Below are 10,742 nucleotides of genomic sequence, written 5' to 3' on the forward strand. Positions count from 1 at the left end.
CTCCATCGTAGGATTATAATGAGTCTAGATTTGACAGTAAATAACCAAATTGATTTGGTCATTTAAGGTCCAGGTGATCGCTACTGATATGATGATATATTTTTTTAACGTAAAATCATTAGAGGGTAAATTACACCATGGCCATTAAACTTTACACATTTTATGTGGCCGCTGAACGTCAATTCTTAACGGTATGGTCGCTGAACTTTACATTTTTTAACACATGTAACCACCCAACGCCTCAAAACGGCCGTTGACGGCCTCAAAATAAAAAATTTGAAGAGTTAATAATATTCTAAGGAACTTTAATTCTTGAAAATTTTCGTTTTGAGGTCATTTTGGTGTTATTTGGTTATAATAGAAAGAATGAATTTTTAGAAAGAGAAAACTCAAAAAAATGTGATTTTGGAAAATAAAAAATGTGGTTTCATGGTAGATGTCATTCCGAACAACTTTAATTTTTCAGTATTTTCATTTTGAGATCGTTAATTATCATTTTGAGTAGTTAGTTAAAGTTTAATGGTCACCAATATTAAAAAGTGTAGAGTTTAGTGACACACCGTTAAAATTGAAGTTCAGTAGCCACAATGTTAAAATGGGTAAAGTTTAATGGTAATAGGTGTAATTTACCCGATCATTAGACAGTGATCTATTATAGACTTATATTTCTATCAAAAAAAAAAAAATCTATTATAGACTTATTATTATTATTGGAAAAATTGGATATATGTTTTCTAGAATGAAGTTAACAAAATTATTTATCATAAAAGTGATCAGATTTTAAAAGAAGTTGAACTAAATCTATATTTAAAGTTACCAATTATTACATATTCATAATGTATAAATATTATACATAGAAGATTTCAAATTTTAAGAAAAAGCTTATTAACTCTATTATTTAAAATTATAAAAAAATCAAGATTTATCCATTTACAATTAGACCTATTTACGTGCAAGTTTGGACCGAACTTAACGGGTTAATATTAAAAATGTTATACTTCAATCTATTAAATATCTATTAATATTTTAGTTGGTAGTGGTGTTTAACTAGTTAGTAATAGACCTATCCATGGGCCGGGCCGGGCCTGTCGGGTTTTCAGGTAACAATGCTCGGTCCAAGCGCAGCCCATCCCATTATTAATTTAGACGGACTCGGGCTTACAAACCAAATCTCAAGCCCAATCCATATAAACCCACCTAAAGATAAATATAAAGTTATTAATTATAAAAAATAAATATTTAATATATAAATATTTAATATATAAATATATACATTTATTAATTAATATTGATAGACGGACCGGGCTAAGCCGGCCCGTGTTATTTTTATTAATCCCAAGCCCGCCCAAAAAATAGGCGAGCTTTAGTGGGCCTAGGCTTATGAACAATTTTTATTGTCCAAGCCCGGTCCAAGGGACACGTGCCTGGGCGGATATCCGGACCCGTGGACAGGTCTAGTTAGTAACAGACTAAATGAATTTAATCAGTCACTGACTCAAAATTAATTACGGTTATTAGATATCCACTTTAAGATAACTTTAATATTCATTCTAAAATTCTATTAAGTCTAGATCTAACAAAAAAAAACCATTTATTTAGTCAGTTATTGACCAGGTGGACAACACTGTTTAGATGGTTCAATCGATATAGATGACATAATGATATGAGTAAATAATTTATTATTCTTTACACTAATAATAATCGATTAAATGCAACATATTTTAGATAATCACTACTTTTTTATAACCTAATCAATAAATTAAAATTTATAAAATAATTAATAATTAATTTTCATATATACTATTTTAGTAAAAATAGATTTTTATATATAATTTATTTGATTACTACGTTTGAGGTTTGTTAAAGCCTCTTTAAGTGGATCATCTCTCAATTCAATTCTTTTATATATATTAAGATTCGAACTTGAGAAATAAAAGTACTTACCTACTCAAATCAACCTTAATTTATTTAGTAAAATATGATAAAATGTTATATTCTTGCTTTTTTTTTTTTAATATAACATATAATCCTGATAAAAAAATATAACATATAACCATTATTTTTTAATATATTATCTAACATTATGAAATACTGAAATAATTTATTGCAGATAGGTAAATTTATCATTTTATATATTATATGTATCTTTTAAAATAATTTTTAATATATTATTATATATTTAATAGTATAGAAATTAGAAGAACCACAAACAAATATTATATTAAAGATAGATTCATTTTTATTCAAATTAAAATTTATGTTATTAAAGAATTAGTTATCTATTTTTAATTAAAAATATATTAAATAATGATATAATTTTATTACTATATTATTTTCATATTTGTCTTAATATACTAAAAAAAAATTATATAAAAATTAATTAGAAAACATCTATAAATTTTTTTTTAAATAGTTTATATAAATTTAGGAGAGACTAAGTAGTTAGTTTAGTCAAAAACCATGTACTTTATAGTTTGTTGTTTAAAACAGAGAAATTTACTAATATAATATGTATAAATTTATAGACTAATAAATTATTTACGTAAACATAAATTTATTATACAAAAACCACAACATTTAAAGGAAAAAATATAAAAAAGAACTTGTGTGCTCTCATTGATTTTTTTTTTTCTTCTGCAAAAGTGTGTATATCCTATACACTGTTAGTAGAAAAAGGAATTTAACTAACAAAATTTTATTACATCATCAAGTTAACATGTTATGTCATCAAGTCAACATGCAATATCAGCAAGAGATAAAATTGTATTGTGTCACGTTAGCATCGGTGAATAAAGGACTGCTACGCTTAAAGTGCCAATTTCACATTTACATATATATATAAATTAAAAGTCATGCTATTTTAACACTCAAACCCCAAACTTCTGGAATTAGGAGCGTAGAACCATCCTCAGTAGAAGTGATACATGCGATGGGAAGGCTCCTCTGTCATTGCCTCTTAACATCATCAAAGTCAACATGTCATATTAGTAAAGTTAACATGTTACATCATCAAAGTCAATAGTCATACATTGTAAATTAACATCGTTATTTTAAAAAATAAATTTTGCTAACCATATAAAACATTAAAAAAAAGGGAAAAAAATACATTTTTTACCTACAAATCAATGCACATAATTTTATTTTTCTATTTACCCAAATTCAAATTTGAATGATAATTCAAGATGCAGACTTTGAACTCTGAAAGTGGATACATCATTTGCCCCTGAATTTGTCTTAAAAGTTTGATTGGCCCCTGAACTTTTAAAGTGTTCTGATAGCCACCTAAACTTGCATAAAATGTTCAGTTACCTTCCTAAATTTGCGTAAAATATAATCAATTGATCACTCGGTCGTAAAAAAAATAAGTTAAATATGAAAGTTGTATTCCACGCATCTTAAAATGTTATTACATAATTTAAAAATAGATTAAAAATGAAGTTATTATTTGTTCAACTATAGAATTTGTCTTCTCTAATATTATAACCGTATATCTCGATTTTTGTCGTTTTACTTTTTTTTAAGACTCGTGCAATATATTTTTCGTATTTAACTTTTTTTTTTTTTTTTTTTTTTTACAACCGAGTGATCAATTGATTACATTTTATACATGGAATTATATTGATATTTTGAATGTTCAGGGCAAATCAAAGTTTTCGTACGAGTGCGGATTAAGCCTTGAAAGTGTGTGATAGTGAAACTGAGGGCACACCCTTAATTACTCTGCTCCTACACTTTCCTCCTAAATACTCTTTTCAGATACAATGGAGAACCCTTTCCCGGTCGGCCTACTTTTCGGCTGTCTTGAGGATTCTCTGATCAGCTTCTATGAAAACTGGCCCATCCATGCCGGTGATGCCACGGCGTCCGGAATTCATCTGCAATCCAGAGTTTTTGCAGGTTCGTGTCACTATTACCCCTAATGGCTCATCCACTTCTTTTACAAAACCTAAAAAAAATCTTATCTTTTCTTGTTAGATTGGAGAAGATCATGGATTGCAATACCTTTAATTACAAAATTAACTTTAATCCCTTATGTTAATTCAGTAATTCAAAGACTAATTGACTCTACATATGGATAGATTTCATTTGGCCCACCTTATCTGAAACATCCTTGCTTAAATATCAGAAAAGTTAAAACTTTTTTCTGATACATTATCCTATACCCCAAAACCCAATTCTTCACAGTGCAAAGAAATATGAATTCTGCAACCACAACCACAAATCTTCCTTATCATCTTTCACCAGCAGAAAACTCACCCACTTCCAAACTTTCCCAAAAAACAATCCTCAATCTCCTAAACACCAAATGCATAACTTCACTTCAATATCTCAAGCAACTCCATGCTGTGATTTTAAGAAGTGGCCATTTCCAAGATCATTATGTGTCTGGTATATTACTCAAATGTTATGCAAATCCCCAATTTAAAACCCTTGATTCAGCTTTTACAGTCTTTGATCATATCCCAAACCCTAATGTGTTTGTTTACAACATTTTTATCAAATCTTGTTTAGACAACAATGAACCCTTTCATGCCATATGTTGTTATAATATGATGATGGGGGCTAATTCAAGGCCTAATAAGTTCACATACCCTCCGTTGTTTAAGGCTTGCGCGGCTGCGAAAGGGGGTAAAGAGGGGGTGCAAGTTCATGGTCATGTGATTAAATTTGGGCTTAATGGAGATGGGCATATAAGAAGTTCTGGGATTCAAATGTATGCAACTTTTGGGGATATGGTGTCTGCTAGGAAAATGTTAGAGGCGGATGGGGGGTCCGATGTTGTTTGTTATAACGCGGCGATTGATGGGTATTTTAGGAGTGGAGATGGGGATTCAGCTAGGGAGTTGTTTGAGAAAATGGTGGATAAAAATGTTGGTTCTTGGAATGTGATGATTTCGGGTTTGGCGAAATGTGGGATGGTTAAGGAAGCTAGGGAAGTGTTTGATGAAATGAAAGAAAAGGATGATATATCTTGGAGTGCTATGATTGATGGATATATTCAAGGTGGATACTATAAGGAATCGTTGGAAGTATTCGATTTGATGCAACGAGAGGAAATTAGGCCGAAGAAGTACGCGTTGTCGAGTGTTTTAGCTGCGTGTGCGAACGTTGGAGCTCTTGATCAAGGTAGATGGATTCATGCTTATATAAAGAAGAATCCTATACATTTGGATGCAGTTTTAGGTACTGCTTTAATCGATATGTATGCGAAATGCGGGCAGCTTGACATGGCGTGGAGTGTTTTCGAGACGATGAAACAAAAGAGAGTTTTCACCTGGAATGCTATGATTTGTGGTCTAGCAATGCACGGCAGAGCAGAGGATGCAATGCAGCTTTTCTTTCAGATGCAGGATCAGAACTTTAAGCTGAATGGGATCACATTCGTCGGTATCTTGAATGCGTGTGCGCACAACGGAATGGTAGAGGAGGGTCTAAAAGTATTCGATTCCATGGAAGAAGTATACGGTGTTGTACCCGAGATGGAGCATTATGGTTGCGTAGTTGATCTCTTAGGGAGAGCAGGATTGTTGGAAGATGCAGAGGAGTTCATATTTTCGATGCCAGTTGAACCAAGCGCTGCTGTTTGGGGCGCACTATTAGGCGCTTGTAGGATACACGGTAGCCCCGAATTAGGCGAGAAAGTAGGGAGGATTTTACTTGAATTGGAGCCACAAAATAGTGGTAGATATGCATTGTTATCAAACATATACGCCAAGGCTGGTAGATGGAACGATGTAACCGAAGTTCGGAGACTAATGAAGGAACGAGGAGTCAAGACCACGACCGGAACTAGCATGATTGATTTCGGGGGTGTTGTTCATGAATTCAAAATGGGGGATGGATCACATCCACAGATGAAGCAAATTTACTTAATGTTGGAAAACATGATTGAGAGGCTAGAGCTAGAAGGGTATTCTCCGAATACGTCTCAGGTTTTGTTTGATATCGAAGAAGAGGAAAAAGAAACTGCATTATATTATCATAGTGAAAAGCTTGCAATCTCGTTTGGATTGATCAATACGAAGCCAGGGACGACTATTCGTATTGTGAAGAATCTAAGGATGTGTGAAGACTGTCATTCTGCTGTTAAGCTGATTTCTCGTGTGTATAGTCGAGAGATTATTGTGAGAGATCGCGCACGTTACCATCATTTTAAGAATGGAACATGTTCGTGCAACGATTTTTGGTGAGTTATTGAAATAGGAGTCAGCAAAAGTAGATAGTAAGGGAAGTGACACTTTCAGGAAAGGAAAGTTTAGAACTTTTTGGTGCCCGAAAATGGTGAAGGAATTCGAATAACAGTTATTAACTATGTTACACGGAAACTCTTCTTCGTTAGTGTTTTTGAATTTCCGTTTCCATTACCGTTTTCTAGCTATATTTTTGTAGGAATAACGTTTCCCTGATATCCGTTTCTGTTTCCGTGCAACCTTGGTTATTAACAATGAAGTAAACTTTTAGCAGTATGTGAACAATTACTTCAACATGTAGCTGTTCATCTTAGGTAAAATTACGAAAAACACTCTCAACTTGGCAAGTTGGAACAAACAAGTCCAAGTTAATTTTTGAGTTGGACTAAATTGACTAAAAAATGAAAGGTGGAGGTGCTTTTTTGGTCTTGACCTTTTTGCTATGCTTAGACCTGTTCATGGATCCCCAAGCCTGCTCATCCCGCTTTCATGATATTTGACATTTGACCCGGCCCGGACCCCTCCAAGCCCACATATAAAATGGGTTCAGTTTGAGATTTATCTCAAAAAGCTCGAATCCAGCCTTATCTCGATTTCTTATTGTTTTGTTAAATGTTTTTTTGTTTATTTAAGATTACCTTGTTGATTTTTGTTGGATTACTAACCAAATTTTAGTTTGCTTCATTTTTATTGTTTATAATCATAGTTTAATTTTAATTTATCTTTTTAATAAATATATTAGTTGGTTGGATGGGCTTTGGAATTTTAATTTATCTTTTTAATAAATATATGAAGAGGAAACGGGAATGTTGGCTTGAGTAAACATTGGTAAGAATCTAATGCCTCAAAAAGCAAGGGGTCCTCCACAAGGTTCATCCCCAAAGGGTGAGACAATGCCTAAGATCATGCCGAAAGGTGTAGTCAGGCAATGGACAAAAGGCGAATACCTTTTGTTTGTCTCGAGGGACAGAGGAGACTACGTTAGCTGAAAGATACTTATCAATTCAAGGATGCACGGTGTCCTTGCTTTTTTAGGGTAAAAAGTGGTAGAGAACATCGTATTCGACTATCAGGTGCAACAACGTTGAAGTAACTTATGTCATACTCCAGGAAAAGCTTGAACGACCTTCAACAAAAGGTACATGTACCCGTAACACACTTGAGAGGATGTTCCTGCAGGATTTCGATAATCTCCTAGTTTGATCTCATTTGTATCATCATCATCATCCGATAGGCTTCCCAACACGTTGGATAGAAGTTGATTATCAGCTTTTTCTGTTTTACCTTGCTCTTGAACAAGCCTTCTAGCATCAACTTAAGCTTCCATTAATGTTAATCCAAGAATTAGTAACATAATTCCCGTCACTTTCTTCACGTTTTCCCTGTAGTTTTCAACCAAAACATGTTAATGCTTGTACAAATTTTGATATTCAAAAGCTACTGTAAATTTCTGACACGATAATACAATTTACAGATACAACTCGTCTACATGACAACCTAATTTGACATTCTTACATAGATGTCTTTGTACTTAACTTTGTTTTCCTTCTTTGAACCAAAACTACCAAGCATTCATGATGAACATTTAGTCTCTTTATGGACGCAAATTTATAGAAGGGAAGGTTTTGGTTAATTGTGATTAGTGGGATAGCTAAGATTAGAGTTATGGGCACTAAGAGTATTAATGAGTCATGATTTAGTGGCTTAATTATCAAGCCTTATTGGTTTAAATGCACGTCGGTTACTCAACTTTGAGGTTTGTCTTAAAATGGTCACTAAACATCAATTTGTCTCAATAAAGTTAAACTTCAATTTGTCTCAATAAATTCATCCAATTTTGATTTTTGTTTCAATAAAATCAGTGCCCTATAAGTTATAACTACATCAAACGTATAAATATAAAAATTTATTTTCAAACTGTAGAAAAATATTGTGTCAAACACATATGAAGTGGGTTGAGCTTTTAACCATTAACCAAGAGCTCAATGTGTGCAATTATAACTAATCAAAAGTCAATGCATCAAATTGAAAGATTTGTAATCCTTTTATTAAAAAATAAAATAAAAATATATTTTTTTTGCATTTTACCAACTTTGAAAATCGAGAGATTGAAGGGTATATTACATACGTGGTGTACAATCTTTACCCCAAATCACACTTTGGTGTACAACCAAAATTTTATTACACTAAACCGTATGAGCTTCAGTTGACCTCCCACTAAAGTGTACATCCGGTTTTTATGACCGGTCAACGCTGGTCAACTATGCCACGTCAGCATTTTTAATTGTAGAATTAAAAAAAAGGACCCACTCTTTATGAAATGACTAAAATACCCTTATCTTTTTCCTTCACCCCTCTCTCTCATTTCTCTCACTCCTCCTTCTCCTCCTCACTGATTACCCTCTTCATAATTTTACCATAAATGAATTTTATAAAAATTATATTTATCTAAAGCAATAATATTCCTATTAATTTGGAAACAAACGACTGAAGACGTGGTTAGAGAGAGATAAGGTAATGAGAGAGAAGTTAGAGAGAGAAAGGAAGAGGGGAAGGAGGAAGAAGAGAGTAATCATAGAGGAGGAGAAGGAGGAGTGAGAGAAGACTTGGAGAGAGAAATAGAAGAGAGGAGTTGAAGGAAGAAGATGAAGGTACTTTAGTCATTTTATAAAGAGTGTGCCTTTTTTTTAATTCTACAATTAAAAATGCTGACGTGACATAGTTGACTAGCGTTGACCGGTCATAAAAACCGGCTGTACACTTTAGTGGGAGGTCACCTGAATCTCGTACGATTTAGTGTGATAAAATTTTGGTTGTACACCAAAGTGTGATTTGGGGTAAAAGTTGTACACCACGTATGTAATTTACCCAGAAATTGAACCTTACAATTCAACTCCTTTTCAGAGCCTGGTTATAACAACCAGGCTAAATACATGTAAATATTGGCAACTTGGCTCAAATCTTATTTAATGTATTTTCCAGTTTAAACGCAGTTATATGTGTTGGAAACATACTTTCTAATATAGTCTAGTCACTCGATTTAAGATTTAGTTCATTTCTATTTTATCGCCATCTCGTTCAAACTTTCCATCCTAACATTATCTTCTTAGAAGTGAGTCGTTACACTTATGACAACCAAGCAACTCCTTAGTGGTATTTAATTATTCAATTGGATCCAAATTTGAGTTTTTAATTCCTAACAGGATAAAAAAAGTATTTCTGAATAACCTATTAAACTTTGGAATCGGAATTGGAATCGGAATCGGAATCGGAATTGGAATCGGAATCAGAATGATAGAGAATCAGAATCGGAATCACAATTTAATAATTCTGTATGGTTTAATCCGTAATCGGAATGTAATATTTATTTATTAAATTAATTAGACTAATAATGATTTTGATAAATATAATTTACTAAAATAGAATATAATATATTATTTACTATTTTATTATTATTATTTTATATATATATATATATATAACTAATCATGGGTTATAATGTTGTAAGTGGATTGTTTTTGGGGTAATGGGTGGGTTTTACGGTTTTATCTTTTTTTTTTTCTTTTGTTAAATTGAATAAATTAGGAGGAATGAAATTTGATTAATGGGGTTAGAGATGGGAATCATGATTCCCATAGTTTGGGGAATTAGATTTCCATTCCTAAACTAATTTTAGTGAATCAAACATTATAAAAGGGAATCAATTACTTCCATTCCCATTCCAAAGTATATTTTTAGTGAACGAAACACCCCACTTAAATAAAGTGATTTATATGGAAACAAAAGCCAAAAGGATTAAAGAAGAAGTGCAGGCTTTTGGCATTATGTATAATGAGTTGGTTGATTACGTTAACATTATAGGGTTCATTTTGAACAAGTGGTAAAGTGCTTTCCAAATTATGCAGTTTACTCCCACTATATGTCTTTCTTAGCTATAACATTATTGAATTTTTGTTGACAATACAAAGCTCCCTCATGCCAAGTCATGACCATAATAATTAATGCTTATTTTGGAAACAATTTTTTTTAGTAAAATAATGATTTAAACATCGAAAGAGGGTCGCTATAAACTGACTTTCTCTGACTGTTTGTTGGTTTTCCTTAGGTGACTATATATCAGCTTATCCAACTTATTCTGTAGATTGAAGGACGTCAGAAGGTATTACAAGTGGAAGAGGCAAAGTGGAGCCTCAAGAGCTTTCACCTTAAAATGCTTAGTCCAAACACAACCCAATTTGCTGTTAATTTTAACGGACTTAGGTCATGTGAAGCCCTCTCATAATGCGTGGAACAATCTCTGGTCTCTTCATCTTGTAGAGAGATTCTATAATATTTCCGGAATAAAATATCTCACCTTACTTTTGGAATGTGACATGCTTTCATCCTGTGTGGAAATTTCTTTGGGATGTCAATGTCAATTTCTTGTATCTCGCTCTTTAGTTAGAATGGCTAATTGGGTCTTAGTAAAACGTTCAACGTAAAAAAAAAAATATTAATAAGTAATATAATTTATCTAAAACTATCAATATTTTTAAAGTTTTAAATCATATC

General features: G+C 32.5%; 1 protein-coding gene across 2 annotated transcripts; it reads left to right on the forward strand.

Annotated features, from left to right (window-relative positions):
- The first annotated feature begins 3,672 nt into the window (after nt 1-3,672).
- LOC136206256 (pentatricopeptide repeat-containing protein At5g48910-like) lies at nt 3,673-10,538 on the forward strand. 2 transcript variants are annotated; one of them, XR_010676232.1, is made up of 2 exons: nt 3,673-3,897; nt 10,297-10,538. XR_010676232.1 is itself a non-coding variant. In XM_065997237.1 (2 exons), exon 2 carries the CDS (start codon nt 4,197-4,199, stop codon nt 6,189-6,191), a length of 1,995 nt encoding a protein of 664 aa, XP_065853309.1. In that variant the 5' UTR covers nt 3,694-3,897; nt 3,976-4,196; the 3' UTR covers nt 6,192-6,409. The 2 variants fall into 2 exon arrangements, 1 of the variants encoding a protein (XP_065853309.1); XM_065997237.1 differs by lacking the exon at nt 10,297-10,538 and adding an exon at nt 3,976-6,409 and having other exon boundaries at nt 3,694-3,897.
- Nucleotides 10,539-10,742: the final 204 nt, after the last annotated feature.

Source organism: Euphorbia lathyris, chromosome 9, assembly GCF_963576675.1.
Source record: "Euphorbia lathyris chromosome 9, ddEupLath1.1, whole genome shotgun sequence".
Classification (NCBI taxonomy): domain Eukaryota; kingdom Viridiplantae; phylum Streptophyta; class Magnoliopsida; order Malpighiales; family Euphorbiaceae; genus Euphorbia; species Euphorbia lathyris.

What these genes read in the sequence shown, in the direction of transcription:
- LOC136206256 (XM_065997237.1), top strand. Translation starts at nt 4,197, where the DNA reads ATGAATTCTGCAACCACAACCACAAATCTTCCTTATCATCTTTCACCA.